Source organism: Alosa pseudoharengus, unplaced genomic scaffold (genome assembly GCF_046254945.1).
Source record: "Alosa pseudoharengus isolate Yale_2024_CS ecotype anadromous, Long Island Sound unplaced genomic scaffold, YU_APseudo_1.1 YU_APseudo_1.1_scf_11, whole genome shotgun sequence".
Lineage (NCBI taxonomy): Eukaryota > Metazoa > Chordata > Actinopteri > Clupeiformes > Clupeidae > Alosa > Alosa pseudoharengus.
The window spans coordinates 13035277-13056540 of NW_027468576.1; the positions used below are offsets into that span (position 1 = coordinate 13035277).

The window sequence follows — 21264 nt, forward strand, 5'->3', positions numbered from 1 at the left end:
TTTATGATTTTAAGGTAACCTTTTTATACCAGTTACTAGAAGAAAGGAGAAAGTAACATGTTTTTTTCCCTCCCATAGCTGACAGCATATGCAAGGTTGCCTGATGGGTCCTTGGCAGAAAATAAGATTGATTTAAAGATCACGGTCCTAGATCAAAATGACAATCCACCTGTATTTCAGCCCCTATCAGCATCAGTAAGAGAATGCAGGCAAGTCGGTAAGAAGGATTCATTGCTCTTAAATCTTAAAATACATGTACAGTTCTTCAAAATGCTTGATTTCTCACCCATCCCGGTGTGTCATTGATGGTGCACTTACCACATGACTCATACTGAACGCTCCAGGCACCTATGTTGCGACAATGACGGCCATGGACGCTGACGAGGAAGGAACCCTCAACTCACAGATTGCCTACAGCATCCTGAGTCAAGAACCTGCAGGGTCGGAGCATGTGTTCGCTATTGATAAAATGACCGGAGCAATCACTGTGAAGAAACCCATCTTGGACCGAGAGGTAAGAACGAGCTAAACACACTAAGGACACAATTAAGTATAAGTAAGTATATATACTCTTTTGATCCCGTGAGGGAAATTTGGTCTCTGCATTTATCCCAATCCGTGAATTAGTGAAACACGCACAGCACGTGTACATACAGTGAGGTGAAGCACACACTAATCCCGGCGCAGTGAGCTGCTTGCATCAACAGCGGCGCTCGGGGAGCAGTGAGGGGTTAGGTGCCGTGCTCAAGGGCACTTCAGCCGTGCCTACTGGTCGGGGTTCAAACCAGCAACCCTCCGGTTACAGGTCCGAAGTGCGAACCAGTAGGCCACGGCTGTCCCCGTTTGGCAGCAGCCATCAGGGGATGTTCTGCAGGAATGGGGTCAGTAAATCTGTTTACGACAGTGCAGTTCTGCGGGAAAAATTCCAGTTCCCCAAGAGATATCTCATAAAGACCACCCATCAAATCAGTGACTGACAATATGAATGACAATATGACAGTATGAATATGAACTGACAATATGGCCTTTCCAGGTCATTGATTTGTACACAGTCGTTATCCAGGGAGTGGATGGTTTTGGAGCTCCAGGTGGAAACACAGGAACTGGGACGGTACGCATAGAGGTCCGAGACATCAACGACAATGTCCCTACGCTGGAGAAGGACTTGGTGAGAGGACAGATGCATGTGGAAAAGGAAAGAATAATGACGACATACAGTATAGATTAGATTCTTGTAGATTCAACTTTATTGTCATTGTGCAGAGTACAAGTACAAAGCCAACAAAATGCAGTTTGCGTCTAACCAGAAGTGCAAAAAAGCAGAAAAGTGCAAGGTGGTGCATAGGCAGGTAAAGAAATGTAGTGCAGTATAGACAGTAGTATGCAGTTGGTTTACAGAAGGTGGTTTAGAGTAATATAAATTAGATATAAATATGTGCAGTGTATTAGCAGTTACTTTATAAGAGCAGAATACATATGGCTGTGATATGAACAATGTATGAACAACATGTACAGATATGTGCAATGTAGTAGCAGTAACAATATAATAGTAGTAAGAATAATATAGATATATGCAGTCTATTAACAGAATATAATATATAATATAATATAATATAATATAAAACAGAATAAATATGGATATTCAGTATGAACCATATAGACAGATATGTACAGTACTGTATGTACAGCTATGTGCAGTGTAACAGTACCATTGTAGTGCAGATATAGTAACATTATAAGAGTATTAAGAATAAGTGTATGTGCAGGATCGATAAGTGTAATTACAGTGTGTACATTTGTAAATAAATAACACTATGTGGGTGAGATGAGGGTAATGCAAACTGTCCGGGGGGCAGGTACGTTGCTGGGGATGTCCGCCTCCTTGTTGTCCCTGTCAAGGTTGCCAAGTTGTGGACACCTCAACAGGCACAGGCAAGGAGGCATCGGGGGGTGGTGGGGTGTTGTTGAGGGTCCAAGAGAGGTCCTCAGAGATGTGGACACCCAGGAACTTCAAGCTGGAGACACGCTCCTCCTCCCGTTGATGAGAATGGAGGTGTGTGTGCCTTTAGACTTCCTGAAGTCCAAAATGAGCTCTTTGGTCTTTTTGGTGTTGAGAGCCAGGTTGTCAGTGCACGATGTAAGGTGCTGGACCTCCTCCCTGTAGGCCGTTTCATCATTGTTGCTGATGAGACCAATCACCGTAGTGTCGTCTGCAAACTTGACAATGGTGTTAGAGCCATCAAGTCAAGTCAAGTCGGCTTTTTTTTGTCAATTTCTTTACATGCACTGGTCATACAAAGAATTGAAATTTCGTTTCTTACTTTCCCATGCAGACATAGACATACTATAAATACAGACATAGACATACTTTAGACATAGACATAGCCATAGACAATAAACATTAAATTAAAGTGCGAGACTGAAATATAGAACATATATCAAAATATAGAAATATAGGACATATATCAAAAAAATAGAGGTAGTTGTGTTGTATATTTACATAGTCCTAGCGTAACCTTCTGACAGAGTAGTAGTAGCAGCAGCATTGTGGCAGAGTGATAAATGATTCCGGTTCCGGCGCCGTCAGGTGTGGCAGCCTACTAAGCAGCTCCGTGTCTTAGTGTTTGTTTCTACGTCTTTTGTCTACTTTTTGTTTACTTTTTACTTCGCAACTTTTTGGATTACACACTTTGAGGACTGTTTTTATTCTATCCTATGGATACGGACATATTACAACGCTCCAGCGACAGCAAGCTTGTGTACACAAGGAACCAGCTGATCGCACTACGATGGAATGCTGGCTGTGTTCGCGACAACATTCCAGAGGAACTGTGGTGCTTTCGGGGTTGCAGAGCGGGAGTAAAAGTGAAGACGAGGCGTCGGGAGAAGAAGAGATACAAGCCCTCAGTTCCATCGATTGTGATGGGAAACGTGAACTCACTGGCTAATAACACTGACGAACTGGATGCCCTGGTAAGAAACCAGAAGTTGTACAGGGAATGTAGTTTGTTATGCTTCACGGAGATGTGGCTAACAAGCCATATCCCCACTTCTAACGTTGAGCTGCCTGGCTTCAGTGTAGCTCGTTTGGACAGAGACTGTAAACTTTCTGGCAAAAAGAAGGGAGGCGGACTGGTGCTGTACATTAACAATAGATGGTGCAATCCCGGACATGTAACAGTAAAGGAGACTGTATGCTGTAAGGATGTGGAGTTATTAGCGGTTAGTCTCCGTCCGTACTACATGCCGAGGGAGTTCTCGCACGCAATTGCTGTCTGTGTTTACGTTCCACCTCGAGCTCTTCCGGATACAGCGTCATCCACTCCACAATCGCAAGGCTTCAAACCCAACATACTGACGCCTTTTTTGTGATCTCTGGTGACTTCAATCACATAACACTGGATTCCACACTCACAAATGTTTACCAGTATGTTGACTGCCCTACAAGGAAAAACAGGACAATAGACCTGTTGCATGCATACAGTGCAAACCCCCTCCCCCCACTGGGAAAGTCAGACCACAACCTCATTCATCTCCAGCCAATGTACAAGCCCAAAGTACAGAGGCTACCAGTTCCCACACGCACCTTCAGGAAGTGGACACCCGAAGTGGATGAGGCTCTGAAAGACTGCTTCGAGTGTACTGACTGGAGTGTGTTACAGAATGGAGAGGACTTGGAGGAGGTCACACAGTGCACAACTGACTACCTGAACTTCTGCATGGACATTGTTGTTCCCACCAGAACTGTACGCTGCTTTCCCAGCAACAAGCCTTGGATAACCAGCAATGTCAAGACCCTTCTCAACAAAAAAAAGATGGCGTTCAGAGAGGGGGACATGGCAGAGCTGAGGCGCGTGCAAGGGGAACTAAAATTCAAGCTGAAGGAAGCTAAGGAGGATTACAGAAAGAAGGTGGAACAGAAGCTGCAGGAAAACAACTTGAAGGAGACATGGGACTGCATGAAGGTTATCACTGGCCTGAAGAAGAACAGCAGCTCTGTGGAGGGGGACCTGGACAGGGCGAACCAGTTGAACCACTTCTACAACAGGTTTGACTGCCCTGCTCCAGCTCCAATGGCGGTGGTCTGTCCACCACCCCCCAGCCCCCACCCTCACACCCCCTCCCCCTCCCCCTCAATACCAGCGCAACACTCACCTCCATCCAGTGGCGTAACAAGTCCATGGTGGGCCCAGGTGCGAAAGCACTACGCGGGCCCCATACCGGCATATTTCGGCCCAGGATGAATTAGCTCTGATACATGCAATACACATTAAGGGTGACTTCAATTGTTTATGCAAAGGGCCTGAGGCACCGAAGTAGTTTAGTAGTTACAGATTACAATTTCAAATAAAAAACACACGACTACATAGGACCTATTACATGTGAAAACATTAACAATTATTTTATTAACAGCCTGCAGGCCAGGGTAATCTAATATTAGGCTACTGCATTAACATCAACTCGCATTGAATTATGGGAACACTCAATGCGCTCAATGCGCCTCTTCAACCCTCTGCTGAAACTGCAAGCGTCGATTGCTTGCTTATAACCTCGCACTGCGCAGAAACAAAACTTAATGTAGCCTAACTTATTTAACCGTGTAGAAACCAAATAAAATAATTCATATGCATACAATCCCCAATATGCGTGAATTAGGCCATTAGAAGAAGGCCATCTTTCGTTGTGCAAAATCGTCAATGATGTTCCCAATATTTAATGCTGGATCTCGTATTTTCAATGGACAGGATAGCTAACCCACTGAGCCTCTCCTGCCCCATGCTGCTCCTTAGGTAGGTCTTAATACGTTTGAGTTTGGAAAAAGATCGCTCAGCTGTTGCCACAGTCACAGGCAATGTCAGAAACAACATGAGAGCAGTACACACCTCCCCGAATGTGGATGTTACACTGTCATAATCTACCACCAGCATTTTGGCAAGTTGAAAAATAGATGACTTCTGTGAAATCTCTGCTTTAAAGCAAGACCTGAATGAGAGGAGTTGTGTTGGGAATGTCGGTGCAATGTCCCTGCTATAATGGTCTGACAAACGTCTTGCCTTTTCAAGCAGTTCATCATCACCTGCAAGTTGAAGGGTCAGGACGTAAAGACTCAAACACATGACAAGTTTCCCGCATACTTGCAAATCTTTGGGAGAGCTGACTGATTATGATGTCCAGAGTTGCATTAAAAAGTATCTCTCTGCATCGGTTAAGCGCTCATCTTCCGATAGTTCGTCAAAGTGACGCTTCACTCTCCGTGCTCTAACATTCTCAAAAAAAGGAGGCAGGGCGGGGGTAGCGACGGGCCCCGGGAGGTCACGGGCCCTGGTGCGACTGCACTTGCTGCACCTACTATAATTACGCCACTGCCTCCATCATCACAGGCTATCATACCCCCACCATCACTGGATTTTGCACCCCTCCCCCACATGGCGATCACGAACAATGAGGTGACAACGACCTCAGTCAACAGCCATCAGACACACAGATCCCAGATGCACCCCTCCCCCTCCCCTCCCCTTACACCCCTCACCATTACAAAAGATCAAGTGACAGTCCAACTTAAGAAATTGTGCAGCAATAAAGCAGCTGGGCCTGACAGACTGTGCCCAAGGCTACTCAAGGCCTGTGCTGCTGAACTGGGGGAGCCACTGAAGCACATCTTCAATTTGAGCCTACGCCTTGGACAAGTTCCAACACTGTGGAAGACATCATGTCTCACCCCTGTCCCTAAGAAGCCACACCCTATTGAGCCTAATGACTACAGACCTGTCGCTCTCACATCACATGTGATGAAGACAATGGAGCGATTGGTCTTAGGCATGCTCAGACCCCAGGTACGCCATGCACTAGACCCGTTACAGTTTGCTTACCAGGAGAAAGTGGGCGTGGACGATGCCATCACTTATCTTCTACACAGGACACATTCCCACCTGGACAAGGGGAAGAGTGCTGTGAGAATCATGTTCTTTGATTTCTCAAGTGCTTTTAACACCATCCAGCCCCTCAGATTGGGAGACAAGCTCTTGCAGATGGGTGTGGACGCTCACCTGGTAACCTGGATTAAAGAGTACCTGACCGAGCGACCACAGTTCGTCAGACTGAAGAACTGTCTCTCTGACACTGTGATCTGCAGCACCGGAGCGCCACAGGGAACTGTGCTCTCTCCAGTCCTGTTCACCCTGTACACATCTGACTTCTGCTACAACACCGAGTCATGCCACATGCAGAAGTTTTCTGATGATACTGCAATTGTGGGGTGTATCAGGAACGGGCAGGAGGAGGAGTACAGGAGCCTGGTGGAGGACTTTGTGCAATGGTGCAAACTCAATCATCTTCAACTTAAAGGAATTATCCGGAGTAAAATGCACTTTAGATCGATTTACGGATGATTGGGGGTACATACGTTGAGTTGACATCAAAATCATGTCATTCGGATGTGTTTTGAGAAAGTTCGATTGTACCGTTTTCAGTCACACAACTCGTAGCCTGGAAGTGAGCAGGGCATTTCAATTTCGCCGCTACAAAACGCTATTTTTATACCTCTTCTACAGTTCCAAACAACATAACACTTACGTGGTAGTGAGTAGAGTGTCCCTAAAGTCAAACCGAAGTATCCCGAGGTCTTTATGTGGTCGAATAGAGAGTCCAGAATGAATTTCATCAAGCCAGTACCTTTCCGGAAATGTTGTCATCTTTGCTGTAGGAGTCTTATTGCTGAGTGTGTTGTAACACGCTCTGGAAATTCACAATTTCGTCGCCTTTTAAAAAAAAAAAAAAACATAGTCCAATCCATACAACTTTATTTCAATTTCGAAAGAAATACTGGACTATGTTTTTTTTTTTTTAAACGGCGACAAAATTGTGAATTTCCAGAGTGTGTTACAACACACCCAGCAATAAGACTCCTACAGCAAAGATGGCAACATTTCCGGAAAGGTACTGGCTTGATGAAATTCATTCTGGACTCTCTATTCGACCACATAAAGACCTCGGGATACTTCGGTTTGGCTTTAGGGACCCTCTACTCACTACCACGTAAGTGTTATGTTGTTTGGAACTGTAGAAGAGGTATAAAAATAGCGTTTTGTAGCGGCGAAATTGAAATGCCCTGCTCACTTCCAGGCTACGAGTTGTGTGACTGAAAACGGTACAATCGAACTTTCTCAAAACACATCCGAATGACATGATTTTGATGTCAACTCAACGTATGTACCCCCAATCATCCGTAAATCGATCTAAAGTGCATTTTACTCCGGATAATTCCTTTAAAACTTCAAAGACCAAGGAGATGGTGGTGGATTTCCGCAGGTCTAAGCCCACTCTGCTACCAGTCCACATTGATGGGGTCAATGTGGAGGTGGTTAGCACCTACAAGTATCTGGGTCTCCACCTGGACAATAAACTGGACTGGTCAGCCAACACTGATGCACTCTACAAGAAAGGGCAGAGCAGGCTGTACTTCCTGAGGAGGCTGCGGTCCTTCAATGTGTGCAGTAAGCTCCTCAGGAAGTTCTACCAGTCTGTTGTTGCCAGCGTCCTCTTCTATGCAGTAGTATGCTGGGGAGGAAGCTCAAGGAAGAAGGATGTGGGGCGAATTGACAGGCTGGTAAGGAAAGCTGGCTCTGTAGTGGGAGCTGAACTGGAGTGCATCACTTCACTATCTGACAAAAGGACCCTGAACAAACTGATAAACATCTTGGACAATGAGTGTCACCCACTCCACAGCACTATTGTTAAGCAGAAGAGCCTGATCAGCTGGAGACTTCGCTCACTGCCTTGCACAACTGACAGACTAAGAAAGTCATTTGTCCCCAGGGCCATTGAACTGTTCAATGCCTCACTTAAGGGAAGAGGAGAGATAGACTTCTCTGCATAGTCTGTCTACCTCTTCACCCCCTCCATGTTTGGTACTGTCTGTCCACTAGCCACTTGTACCACTGTCTTTATGCCTCACTGTTTGCGTGCTATATTAGCACATTAGCACATATGCATAACCCCTCCCCTCCATGCCACAGCAGAACTGTGGCCACACTTATACATTTTCTTAAATAGTTAAATATATAGATATATAGACTTTACTTTATTTCCGCATTGTTGCACTGTTGACTTACTCATTTGCACTATCACCATGACCACTATCACCATTGCACTACCACCACGACACTCATTCACACAGAGCACCTTAGAGCACCTTACCATACCTTACTATGCACAGAGAATCACAGGCTCAGTCCCTGCCTCAGTCATTGCAAGCGCCTCTGATTTATTAATCACCACTATGTGGATACTGTTTTTAAAATTGATTTAGATTAAGTGTTAGTATAATTTGTATTTTTGTAATTTGTATTTTAGTATATTTTTACATATTGTATTAAGTGTTAGTATAATTTGTATTTTAGTATATTTAGCATATTCTTTATCTTCTACTGTCCTTACTGCTTAGTTGTGTTTTTATATTATATACTTTAATTACTCTTTCTGTCAAGTCAAGTCAAGTCAAGTTTATTTATATAGCGCATTTCATACACAGAGGTCATTCAATGTGCTTTACATAAACAAAACCAAACAATAATAACAAATAAAAGCATAGAAGGGCAATATAGTCAAAGAATAGTTAAAAGGTAAAATAATAAAAACAAAAACATAAGACACATGGTAAAATCATTTAAAAATAAAGAATAATTAGTAAGCAAAAACAAAGGCAAAGTAGTAAAAAAAAAGTAATAAAAGACAAAGTAGAATAATTATCAAGGCAGATTCAGAATTTGTAACTCGGCACAGTTAGCAGAAAGCATCTGAGAACAGTTTGGTCTTAAGTCTAGATTTAAAACTGGCTACAGTTGGGGCCTTTTTGATGTCATCCGAAAGTTGGTTCCACAGCTGAGCCGCATAGCAGCTAAAAGCTGCTTCACCATGTTTAGTTCTAACTGTAGGTTTTACGAGCAGGTTTTTCACCTGGGACCTGAGAGGACGAGAAGGTGTGTACTGCTGAAGCATGTCTGACAAGTATTTAGGTCCTGCTCCATTTACTGATTTATAAACAAGCAATAGTGCTTTAAAGTCAATTCTGTGACTTACTGGAAGCCAGTGCAAGGACTTAAGAATTGGAGTAATGTGGTCAGTTCTTTTAGTTTTTGTTAAAATCCTAGCTGCTGCATTTTGTATCACCTGAAGCTGTTTAATAGTCTTTTTAGGAAGGCCTGTGAACAGTCCATTGCAGTAATCAACCCTGCTGGAGATAAATGCATGAATGAGTTTTTCTAAGTCATGTTTTGACATCAGCCCTCTGAGTTTGGCAATATTTTTGAGGTGGTAAAAAGCTGATTTAGTTATCGCTTTCATGTGGCTGTTGAAATTTAGATCACTGTCAATTAATACACCAAGATTTTTAACAGTATCCTTTGCCTTCAACCCTTTTGTGTCAAGGAGAGTGGCAACCCTAAGTCTTTCCTCATTTTTACCAAATATAATTACTTCAGTTTTTTCTTTGTTCAGCTAAAGAAAATTTTGAGACATCCAGGTGTTGATTTGTTCTATACACTGACACATAGATTCAAGAGGACCATAGTCGTTTGGTGATAGAGCTAAGTAAATGTGTGTGTCATCTGCATAGCTATGATATGAAATCAAATAATTTTGAATGATTTGTCCAAGTGGGAGCATATAGAGGTTGAATAATAGTGGCCCCAAGATCGACCCCTGGGGAACACCACAGGTCAAGGACGTTGGTGTTGAGGTACAGTTTCCGATGGCAACAAAGAAGCTCCTTTCTTGTAGATATGATTTTAGCCAGCTGATAACTATGCCTGTAAATCCAACCCAGTGTTCTAGTCTGTGTAGTAAAATATTGTGATCAACAGTGTCAAATGCTGCACTAAGATCCAGTAGCACTAGGACTGATGTTTTACCTGAATCTGTGTTGAGGCGTATGTCATTGGAAACTTTAATGAGAACTGTTTCAGTGCTGTGATTTGCCCGAAAACCAGACTGAAAGTAATCAAAATACCCATTTGATGTTAGGAAGGTGGTTAATTGATTAAAGACTACTTTTTCAATAATTTTGCCAATAAAAGGTAGATTGGATATGGGCCTGTAATTGTTTAGCATGGAGGCATCCAGGTTATTCTTCTTGAGAAGTTAAAGAATGTGTTAAAGAATGTGTTTGTGTTGTATGTATGCTGCTGAGACCTTGAATTTCCCCTGGGGATCAATAAAGTATCTATATATCTATCTATCTATCTATCTATCTAAATAACATTGATAACATTTACATGAAGTTTAAACTTGTGCTTGTGTGAACTGTATATTTACATTGATATGCAGTAATTTCAAGTATATCAGGCTTGATGTGAAGCATCAACACGTTAGGCTGCGCAGTCACAGTGCAGTTCCACAGGGCGGTCCTGGGGCGGTCCTGGGGGGGGGTTAGGGTAGACAGGATCCTAGGTTCCTGGGTTCCTGGCTGGCTGGTGGGTGGGGGGGCTGACAATCATTAGTGCTTTGCGGGTGGTGTAAATGTCCTGCAGGGAGGGGAGTGGTGCTCCAATGATCCTCTTAGCTGTGTTAACAATGTGCTGGAGGGTCTTCCTGTTCTGATCTGTGCAGCTTCCGCCCCACACTGTGATGCAGCTGGACACGATGCTCTCGATGGTCCCTCTGTAGAATGTGGTCATGACGGGAGGCGTGGCACTTGCCATCTTCAATTTGCACAAGAAGTAGAGGCGCTGCTGGGCTTTCTTCGCCAGTGATGCTGTGTTGGTGGTCCAGGAGAGGTCGTCGCTGATGTGCACCCCCAGGAATTTTGTGCTGCTCACTCTCTCCACAGCATCTCCGTCGATGGACAGTGGTGGCAGTTGTTTGTGGCCTCTCTGAAAGTTGACAACAATCTCCTTGGTCTTGCTGACATTCAGCAGGAGGTTGTTGTCTTTGCACCATTTAGCCAGCAGGTCTACTTCTTCTCTGTAGTGAGCCTCATCGCCCTTAGTGATGAGGCCCACCAGTGTTGTGTCGTCCGCAAACTTCACCAGATGGTTGGAGCTGTGAGTGGTTGTACAGTCATGTGTTAGCAGTGTGAAGAGCAGGGGGCTGAGCACACACCCTTGAGGGGCCCCCGTGCTCAGGGTCAGAGTGCTTGAGGTGTTGTTTCCGACACGTACTGCTTGTGGTCTCTGCAACAGGAAGTCCAGCAGCCAGTTGCAGAGGGAGGTACTGAATCCTAGCTTGTCCAGTTTGCTGATGAGTTGTTGTGGTATTATGGTATTGAATGCTGAACTGAAGTCTATGAACAGCATTCTCACAAATGAGTCTTTATTGTCCAAGTGGGTGAGGGCTGGATGGAGGGCAGAGCAGATTGCATCCTCCGTGGATCGTTTGGCTCGGTATGCAAACTGGAAGGGGTCCAGGGTGGGGGGTAGGGTGGCTTTGATGTGTGACATGACTAGCCGTTCGAAGCACTTCATGATTATGGGCGTGAGTGCTACAGGACGGTAGTCATTGAAGCATGATGGTGATGATTTCTTTGGCACGGGTATGATGGTGGCAGCTTTGAAAAGTGATGGGATGACTGCTTGCTCTAGAGAGGTGTTGAAAATGTCTGTAAAAACATCCTTCAGCTCTTCTGCACAGTCCTTCAACACTCGGCCTGGAATGTTGTCTGGGCCTGCTGCTTTGCGTGGGTTAATGGTGGCTAGTGTCCTCTTCACGCTGGCAGAGGACAGGTACAGGGGTTGGTCGTGGGGGGGGGGGGGTTTCTGTGGGTGAATGTCATTTTGTGCTTCAAAACGGGCGAAAAAACTGTTCAGGTCATTTAGCAGAGAGGTGATGTTCTCACAGCTCCGTGGCGCAGGCTTGTAGTCAGTGATGGCCTGTATGCCCTGCCACAGGCTCTGTGCGTCTCTGCTGTCTTTGAAGTGTGTTGTTATTTTGTCTGTGTAATCCTTTTTTGCCTTCATGATGCCCTGGGACAGGTTAGCCCTCGCTGTTCTTAAGCCAGCTACATCTCCAGCTCTGAAGGCTTTGTCTCTGGCCCTCAGCAGTCTGTGGGCGTCTCCTGTCAGCCAAGGCTTCTGGTTGGCCCGAGTGGTGATGTGTTTTATTTCTGTAACATCATCGATGCATTTGGTGATGTAGGAGGTCACAGTGTCTGTGTATTCCTCCATGTCAATGTGGTTGTTGTGGGTGGCAGCTGTTTTGAAAATATCCCAGTCTGTTGTTTCAAAGCAGTCCTGAAGTTGTGAGACGGCCCCCTCCGGCCACACTCTCACCTCCTTCAGAACTGGTTTGGTGAATTTTGCTCTTTGTCTGTATCGGGGCAGCAGCAGGATGCTAATGTGGTCTGACTGTCCGATGTGGGGGAGGGGTTTGGCTTTGTAGACTTCTTTCTGTGGGGTGTAAACAAGGTCCAGGGTGTTTTGTCCTCTTGTTTGGAAGTTTACATGTTGGTGAAATTTTGGTAGTACAGTTTTGAGATTGGCGTGATTGAAATCTCCAGCGATGATTGTGAAGGCATCCGGGTGTTCACTTTGTTGTTCACTGACGGCCCGATGGCACTCATTCAGTGCCATGCTCCTGTCTCGGTGTCGCGGTGAATTCCCTGGGGAGGTAGAAGGGTCGGCATTTAATGATCATAAACTCCGCCAGTGGAGAGCAGTGTCTATGTACTACCGTAGCGTCTCGGCACCAAGCATCATGTGTGTAAACACTAACTCCTCCACCACGTTTTTTGTCTGCTAGGGCTCGGTCAGCTCGATAGCACGTTAGCTGCTCCAGGTGTATAGCGGGGATGTTATCGTTGAGCCATGATTCAGTGAGAACAGTCACGCAGCAGTTACTCACTGTCTTGTTTGCTGATCTTAGCAACCGAATGCCGTCCATCTTATTGTCCAGTGATCTTACGTTCGCCAGGAATATGGATGGTATTGCTGGGCGAGTTGGGTTGGCTGCTAGCCTTGTTCCGACGCCAGCTCGCTTGCCTCTCTTCCTTGTCCTGGCACACCGCTTGCGGTGACGCCGGCCAGGTGAAGCAGACGGGTCCGATGTTGTGGTAGGCAGGCGAAGTATTCCCAGTTCTGCCAGCGTCTCTGTTTTTATGTCCAAAACATCGATACTGCTGTTTTCTTTCCGTATCTGCAACAGTTGCTGTCGGTTGTACATGCGAGTTGCTGTCGGCTGTACATCCATGTACAGGTGTACAGTCATAGGTGAAGAGGGAGTAAAGGAGAGGGCTGAGCACACATCCCTGTGGTACGCTGGTGTTCAGGGTGATGGTTGAGGAGGTGTGGTTATCTAACCTAACAGATTGAGGTCTGTTGGTTAGCAAGTCCAGAATCCAGTTACAGAGGGAGGTATTGATGCCCAGTTCACTGAGTTTGGTGATCAGTTTGGAGGGGATGATGGTGTTGAATGCTGAACTAAAGTCAATGAACAGCATTCTCACATAGGTGTTGTTATTGTGGGAAAAGGCTTGGAAGAGCGAGTCGATGTGGAGTTAGCTTTAGCCTCGCTCAAACTCCTCCACAAGGTATAGGAGATCTGTTGGATAGACACAACACATTTTGTTCACAAGTGCACAAAAAGATTGTAGTATAAGTAAGTATAAGTATATATACTCTTTTGATCCCGTGAGGGAAATTTGGTCTCTGCATTTATCCCAATTTGTGAATTAGTAAAACACACTCAGCACACAGGTGAAGCACACACTAATTCCGGCGGAGTGAGCTGCCTGCAACAACGGCGGCGCTCGGGGAGCAGTGAGGGGTTAGGTGCCTTGCTCAAGGGCACTTCAGCCGTGCCTACTGGTCGGGGTTTGAACCGGCAACCCTCCGGTTACAAGTCCGAAGCACTAACCAGTAAGCCACGGCTGCCCCATAATTGAGGCTAAAACGTGGTAAAAGAGTGATTCAGTTATCTCGTGAGGTTAAGATACTAGGAGAAAACTCACATGCTTTAATGTTAAGAAAAAGCATTCCTCAACAAGTCTGTTCATATTTCCTCCCAAGTTACATATTATGGCAACGATCAAAGTGCACACTCAAATGAAAGTATACCTCTGTATTAATGATTGTCATGGGAAATGCTCAGGGGCCCTGTCAGTTAAATGTGACGCTGAGGATCTGAGAGACAGCGGATTCACTCTGAGTAATGCACTGCATACATAACCCTGCTGCTTTATCACCTGATATGTGTCCTTTCTCCGTATTCATCCTCAGTACTCTGGAAATGTGGATGAAGGAACAGAAGACGTGGTGGTGGTGATGAGAATCAAAGCTCTCGATGTGGATTTAGAGAACAGCGATAACTGGCTGGCGGTGTTTCACCTTGTGTCCGGGAACGAGGAAGGCCTGTTCACCATCGAAACTGACCCACTGACTAACGAGGGCATCCTGAAGCTGATTAAGGTATGCAATTTCAGACTTGCATGCCTGTCATTGGGGAAGCATTTCACAACAGGATGAAATTCAAGCTTCAAAACAAGCGGTTTCCTTTTGTTTTTGATGAGCATCCTTTATCTAATATTGTCACATTTTTCCCACAAGAATCTAAGCTGAATCAGGTAGCCCTAGGCTGGCATTCAGCTGTTCAAATGGTGAACTTTTAACAAATGTAATGGAAAAATGTTAAACAAGTCATTAAAGACATTCTGTATTTGATGACTTGTATTTTTTTACGTACCACATTACTTGTTAACTCGACTGAGCTGCAAAGTTGAAGCTACTGTTAGTGTCTTATGTATCTTCTCCTTTCCCCTTTCCCCTATGTGTCATGAACAACTCAAAATAATCCCCAATGCCTCAAACAGCCAGTGGATTATGAGAAAATCAAGGAAATCGACCTGGATATGCTGGTTGAGAATGTTGCTCCTTTTGTCAATGGAACTGCTGTAGCTTTGGGCTTGGAGATAGATTTACCTGGACCAGGAATAAACCCTTCAGGAGGTGGAGGAGGAGGTGGGGGTGGTGGAGGAGGGGGTGGGGGTGGAGGAGGAGGTGGTGGAGGAGGAGGTGGAGGAGGAGGAGGTGGTGGCGGTGGTGGTGGAGGGGGTGGAGGAGGAGGAGGTGGTGGAGGAGGAGGTGGTGGCGGTGGAGGAGGAGGTGGTGGTGGTGGAGGAGGAGGGGGTCCTGGTGTAGTCCCTATTGGACCCGGGGGAGCTGGAGGGCCCGGTATAGTCCCTATTGGACCTGATGGCCCAGCTAAGCCTGGCACAAAACCAGGCATCAGCCCTGGGGTAAAACCAGGAACCAAACCAGGCACCAAACCCAGTCCAGGGCCAGGTAAAAAACCTGGGAAAAGTTACCCAATAAAGATTGCAGTGAACAACAAGCCAGATGGCCCAGGCTTCCACCCAGAAGTGAAGGAGATATCAGTGGCAGAGGACCCAGAGGTTGTGAAAGTCCCCATGGTGATCGCCACCTACCCTGCCACAGATGGAGATACTGGAGAGGTGGCCGAAAATGTAAGGTCTGTACAACAAACAACACAAACAATAACACTCGCTTTTCACTATATCAGGAAAGATGTTCTATATAAAGACACTGTATAACATCTAAAATTATGCAGATAAAAATAATCGTTATGCTCTTTGAAGAACAATTATTATTTTTTGTAATCAGATATGCTAAAGGTCATGATCCTGATAATTGGTTTACCATTGACGAGACAACAGCGGAGATTAAACTAAACAAGGTGCCAGATCGAGAGTCTCCATTCGTGGTCAACGGGACTTACAAAGCCTTGATCCTTTGCATGACAGATGGCAAGTTAAGCATAAGTTATATCAAGTCAAATGATTTCTGAATGGATAAGAGGTATATAATGTATGGGGATATTCCTTACTTACCCTACTCATACTTTATGAGTCATATTGGTGGCCTACATGCAGAAACTGGTGTCGTTGGCATGAACAATGTGGAATGGCAGACAACACAATGTTTAGAATCATAAACATAATGTCTGAAAACATTGTGGCTGTTTTTGTTTTTAGAAATGCCAAGTAAAACTGTCACTGGAACTATAGTCCTAACTGTGGAGGATTCAAATGACCACTGCCCCATGCTGACAAGCACTTACCAGAGTGCTTGCACCGATGCCAAAGTTGTGAATATTTCTGCTTTCGATGCAGACGACAATGCAAACCCTCTGTCCTTTAGGCTCATTGAAAAGGAAACCAAAGGAGCATGGGAAATGAAGTCAGTCGATGGTAAGAGTAACATTTCTCAGGGCTCACAAGATTTCTTTTGGGAACAATATCTTCCATATATCTTATCTAAAATCTAAATACCATGTAGTCTTTTTTAATTTTGCCTAGACCAAAAAACCTCTAGCTAAAATGTAAGCATACTTTCAATAAGGCTAGCCAAAACATGGCTCATCATTCTATTGTAAAGGAGCTCCGTTTCTTCTCCTTGGCAGACACCACAGCTGCTTTCTGGGCCAAGGAGCCCTTGTGGCCAGGGATGTACCGTATAACAGTGGAGGTGTCTGATGCCCAGGGTTCAACTTGCCCAGACAGACAGACCATGGAGGTGGTAGTGTGCACATGTGACGAGGGAGGAGGATGTGGCTTCAAGGCAGCAGCAAACAAGCAAACCAGCTCCTCAGTCAACGTGGGGATGACCACTATTGGTCTAATGATTCTTGGACTGGCACTCATATTGTGTAAATAGACACACACACACACACACACATCTTACACGCTAGTACGCACACAAACACAAATATCCTTGCACACAGGACGTAGCACATAACTCGCATGTGGCATTTGATGTAGGACCACCGGTATACACCTTTTTTTATTCCACAAGCCCCCAAGCAAAACTGAACACATACAATTATCCTGTGGCAATTGTTTGTCCTAGTTTTCCACTCCGGGCCTGCACTAGCACTAGGGCTTTCAGACATACGTGTAAGACCGAGGTTCTGCAGATGTTAAACGGTTGGGCCTTATATCTGAACAACATAAACGGTCATATGGAAGTCCGAACTTAGCCAGCTGTTCTACTTCTCCCCTCCTAGTATTTCCTCCGGACATTATGTAAATGAGCTATGTCTGAACGAAGCAAAGAACATGCGGTTAAGATTCACACCACTTGAGGGCGTGTCAATGTCCATGTTGCGGGAGCACTTAAATGCCAGGGTCATGATAGAGTGGCATAGTACTGTCTATGAGGGCAGACAGCGTCATGAACAGATGAAGGGAACGGCAAGAGACACATTGATGTAGGCCTACAACCGCATCGCAAGGAATTCAAAAGACTAAATCATCATAAGCAGAAGGCGCTAAAAAGGCAGTACAACGACGTCGTTGACGACAATAACAGGAGTATTTAATAAATTGTTAGCCAACACGGTCGGTTTTCTGTTCATTGAAAGCCTTCTCATCTCACTGCTGAGCCCGATATTTGTTGAGAATGAATAATGCCTAGCTAGAGAAAATGAAAACGAAGAAAACCCAACTTAAATGCAATAAACACATACAGGGCTATATCTTGCACTTTAACGCAATTGACTTGGCGCAAATCGCTTTGTGGGCGGATCTTGGGCGCTGTTTCTATTTTACCGGCGGAAAATTGACTGTTGCGCCCGACGCAAATCTAAAATAGGGTGGTCTGTAGCAGCTACATTATTCATGGGTGTGGTTTGGGCGTAACGTGCAATAAACCAATCAGAGCGTCATCTCACATTCCCTTTAACAACAGGCATGCTTGTTCCATAGCGGATTGCTATTATGATGGCGGATTAGCCAGGCGCAACCAGGAACGGTTCACAGTGCTATAGTCAGTTGTGAACAGTTTGCTATTGATTTTTCCTCTTAACAAAATGTAATACAGAAATGTCACTTTCCAATGTTTTGGGATCACTCTCACTGAATCACGAGCTTATGAATGCATGGTGATATTTTTGCAATGTAATCTAACATTACCTCACTATAGACCAGTGTTTTTCAACCACTGTGCCGGGGCACACTAGTGTGCCGTGAGAGATCATCAGGTGTGCCGCAGAAAATTACCCAAATGTCACTCACTGGTCCAGAAAAGCAACTGTTGCATCAAAGAATTTATAACCACATAACCACACGCTCTCATTGATTGTATGATTGCACTATTTGTGGTATACAGGCATTGTACAACGGGGGTCCCATATCCAGTATTCACAGAATCATCACATATCCAGTTCATAACAACAATTAAATTAGATATAGTTACTTACAAATGAAACAGAGGGCCCTTGTTTTATTGAGCAGGTCTTGCATAGAAGCCATAATAAGGCCATATCTGTGTATTTGAAATTTTAGGCTATGGTATGTTTCTTTTTTTTGTCTTCACACAGGATGTTAGTGTGCCGTGGGACATTTTAAGTGTCAAAAGTGTGCCGTGGCACAAAAAAGGTTGAAAAACACTGCTATAGACAATGCAGATCTGTCAGATAAGCTCTCCTCTCCCGTGCTGCTGCTGGGGCATTTGGGTTAAATGGAATCGGCATGCAGTTCGTCTCATTAAGTCCTCTAATATTTCCTAATTTATGTCATCAACACATCCGTGATTTGTGGAAATGTGTTCGCAACACAGGCGCCCAAGCAATCGCTCCTGCAGGTGTAAGCTACGGCTGTACCTTACCAACAGGCAACGAGAAACACTTCCCAAGTTGACCTAACTTTCCAACTCTGCACAGTATCCCATTAACTGCATGACAGTGGGCTATTTACAATATTTATTTTATGTAAAGTGGAGTTTGTAAACACGTTATCATCAACTTAATGCACGCACAACTTTTGTTTGAGCAGGAGAGAGAATAACAATGAATGGACGCAGCAACTACAGAAATTGTAGCGAAGGCTACTTGCTGCTTTCTTTTACTGTCTATGGTTGCTGGTTAACAGCACATAATAAGCTTATTTAAGCAAATTCACAAACTCAAGACTTCAAGGCCATCATGGATATAAAACGTTTTTTGAAAACAACGAAAGGATGGAGGGGACATAGCAAAGTTTTGAAGTTATTTCAGATGGGCTACAAAAAGGTAGGCAAATTTGTGGTGCTTGTCAAAACCTTAGCGCAGCTGGAATAATGCTTATAGGCTGATGTTAAAGCGCACATGATGTTTAAAGCCATACACAACGGTAAATTGGAACAAAACTAAAGGTAACTTTAGCCTTTATAGGGCTGTATAAAGTTGTCAGCTTCAAGTATGCGCACTTACGTGACTACTTCTACGCACAATAGATTTTTCTTCTTCAGCCTAAATAATGCATAGATTTTGTAGGCCTAAACAAAAACAGCAGCTGTGACAGCGGCCGCATATATTCTGCGTCATATCACGCCTCTTGCGAACTCTGCAAGACCCCACCAAAGATGGTTGATTACGAAGATACTTCATGAGAGGCCATTTCCTGTCCCTGGAAATTTATGCAAATAGGGTAGCAGTACACGCCCCCGCACATTTATGCAGTGATCGGGCTCTCTTTTTAACATTGAGGTCTATGGCAGAATCCAAGAATTTCCCAGAATTTGTCAAAGCCTTATTTTTCTGAGCAATGGATGCACATTTCTCCCAGTCGGGAGAAAATCAACATTAATGAAGGTGTACACCAAGTTTATTTTGTACTCCGGCTTGTCTGGCGTGGAACCGAGGCGTTCAAACGTAAGTCATACGTCAGTGACACGCCCCTGTGCAGGCGGGAACTGAACCAGAGCCCGTCTCTGACTGAACTCCACTTTGCCCTCATAGACATGAACTAGGACGACCCATCTTGCTACGCATTCATTATCTTTGACCCCACCCCTCACTCGACAACCACACGGAGATTCTGTAATGTGCATGTATGTTGTTCGTTCACACATAGGTCAGTATAAGGTCAGTAGGTTAGCATCTTATCTGAATCACCCGAAGGATCGGACCTCTGTTTGACAAACCTCCGCATATACTCCGGAGGTTATGTCTGAAAGCCCTAATAATGAATATGTGTTGCACAATGCTTGCCCACAGTCACAGCTCTATCTACCGTTTTGTTTCCGCTGTTGTCATTAGGTAAAATTAAATCCAAAATGTTCCCACACACCAGACTTATGCGCATCCTCCAACTCTGGGCTACCTTCATTATCTCTTCCCACTCCACACGTGACCTGCAGCACTCCACAGCTCCGCTTTCAGGCAAAAGGGAAAAAAATGTCTGAGGTCACATATGGGCATGAGGCTACATTGCACAATGCACACGATGCACACATGCCCTGAACCGAGAGAAGCGAACCGAACATATAGGATTTTTTTAAAGAACCACCCCTAAGTTAACAGAATTTTCTTTTCTGTGTGTGCTTCTGTGTAGTGGTCCCTCTTCTGCTACTGTTCTGCCAGTGTGGAGCAGCGGCTGCACATTTCACTGAAATGCCCTTCGATGCTAAAGAGTACCTCATTCCATATCACATTGAATCAAATGGAGAGGACAAGGTAACATAATGGAGTGCACTGGATTCATACAGAACATCAATGCTCTTGTCTTTGTTAGATGTAACATTCTAAAACAAGTGGTTATGTATTCAAATCAACTAATTGTTTTGACATTACAACAGTACGTAGGATCCATATAATCCTTTGATTAGACACTAACAAAGTTCTTCGTTCTAGTTGAGGATTCTACATTTTTGAAATCTGTAATTTTCTCCTTTAGTCTTGAGTTATGTTCTTCATAACTATTGGTTAATGTCTTTTTACGTGTAGGAGGTCCCTCTCTTCAGCAGCCCAGTCACCCTTGCCAATGCAGGCCAACCTGTAAGTGCTGTGAATGTCGCTAATGTTGCCACCAAGTCCTCAACGGGTCTGCTCGGTAAAAGCTCAGGAAGCTTCTATGGAGAAGCCGGAGGGACATTTCATCAGGAGATGATGGGCGGGATGCAGGAGACAGACTACCATGGATTCCATCAGAATTCGTTTGGCTCAGGGAGGAGGCAGGAACTTTATACTTCTCATACCCACATGGAGAGAGACATCTTTGAAGGGATTACACTACCTGATGATTTACTTCATGGATATTATTCTCAGGTGAGAAAGAATTCACAGCCTTAGTATGAATTCACAGTCTCAGTATGTGTAGGATCGGATCAATGAGACTGTGAAGATGCTACTGGAAGTTCAACCTTAGGCCCTGTGTCCACTAATCTCGTTTTTGTGGTGACAGCGACCTCAACCTCATTTTCAGAGTGCTTCGGTCAAGTGTTTATTGTTGCTATGTTACCAAAACTGTCTGCCTAGCTAACTAGCTAACTGAAATGGCAG

At 44.6% G+C, this 21264-nt stretch overlaps 1 protein-coding gene across 1 annotated transcript in view; it reads left to right on the forward strand.

Moving 5' to 3' along the window:
- Positions 1 to 21264, forward strand: part of LOC143117500 (uncharacterized) — a 29616-nt gene that overhangs the window by 3469 nt on the left and 4883 nt on the right. Inside the window, exons 4-14 of the mRNA XM_076279247.1 lie at positions 79 to 217; positions 345 to 514; positions 1034 to 1168; positions 14208 to 14396; positions 14798 to 14945; positions 15126 to 15456; positions 15609 to 15751; positions 15980 to 16195; positions 16408 to 16653; positions 20318 to 20439; positions 20710 to 21030. Of these exons, the coding sequence (XP_076135362.1) occupies positions 79 to 217; positions 345 to 514; positions 1034 to 1168; positions 14208 to 14396; positions 14798 to 14945; positions 15126 to 15456; positions 15609 to 15751; positions 15980 to 16195; positions 16408 to 16653; positions 20318 to 20439; positions 20710 to 21030 (2160 nt within the window). The remainder of the gene's footprint in view (positions 1 to 78; positions 218 to 344; positions 515 to 1033; positions 1169 to 14207; positions 14397 to 14797; positions 14946 to 15125; positions 15457 to 15608; positions 15752 to 15979; positions 16196 to 16407; positions 16654 to 20317; positions 20440 to 20709; positions 21031 to 21264) is intronic.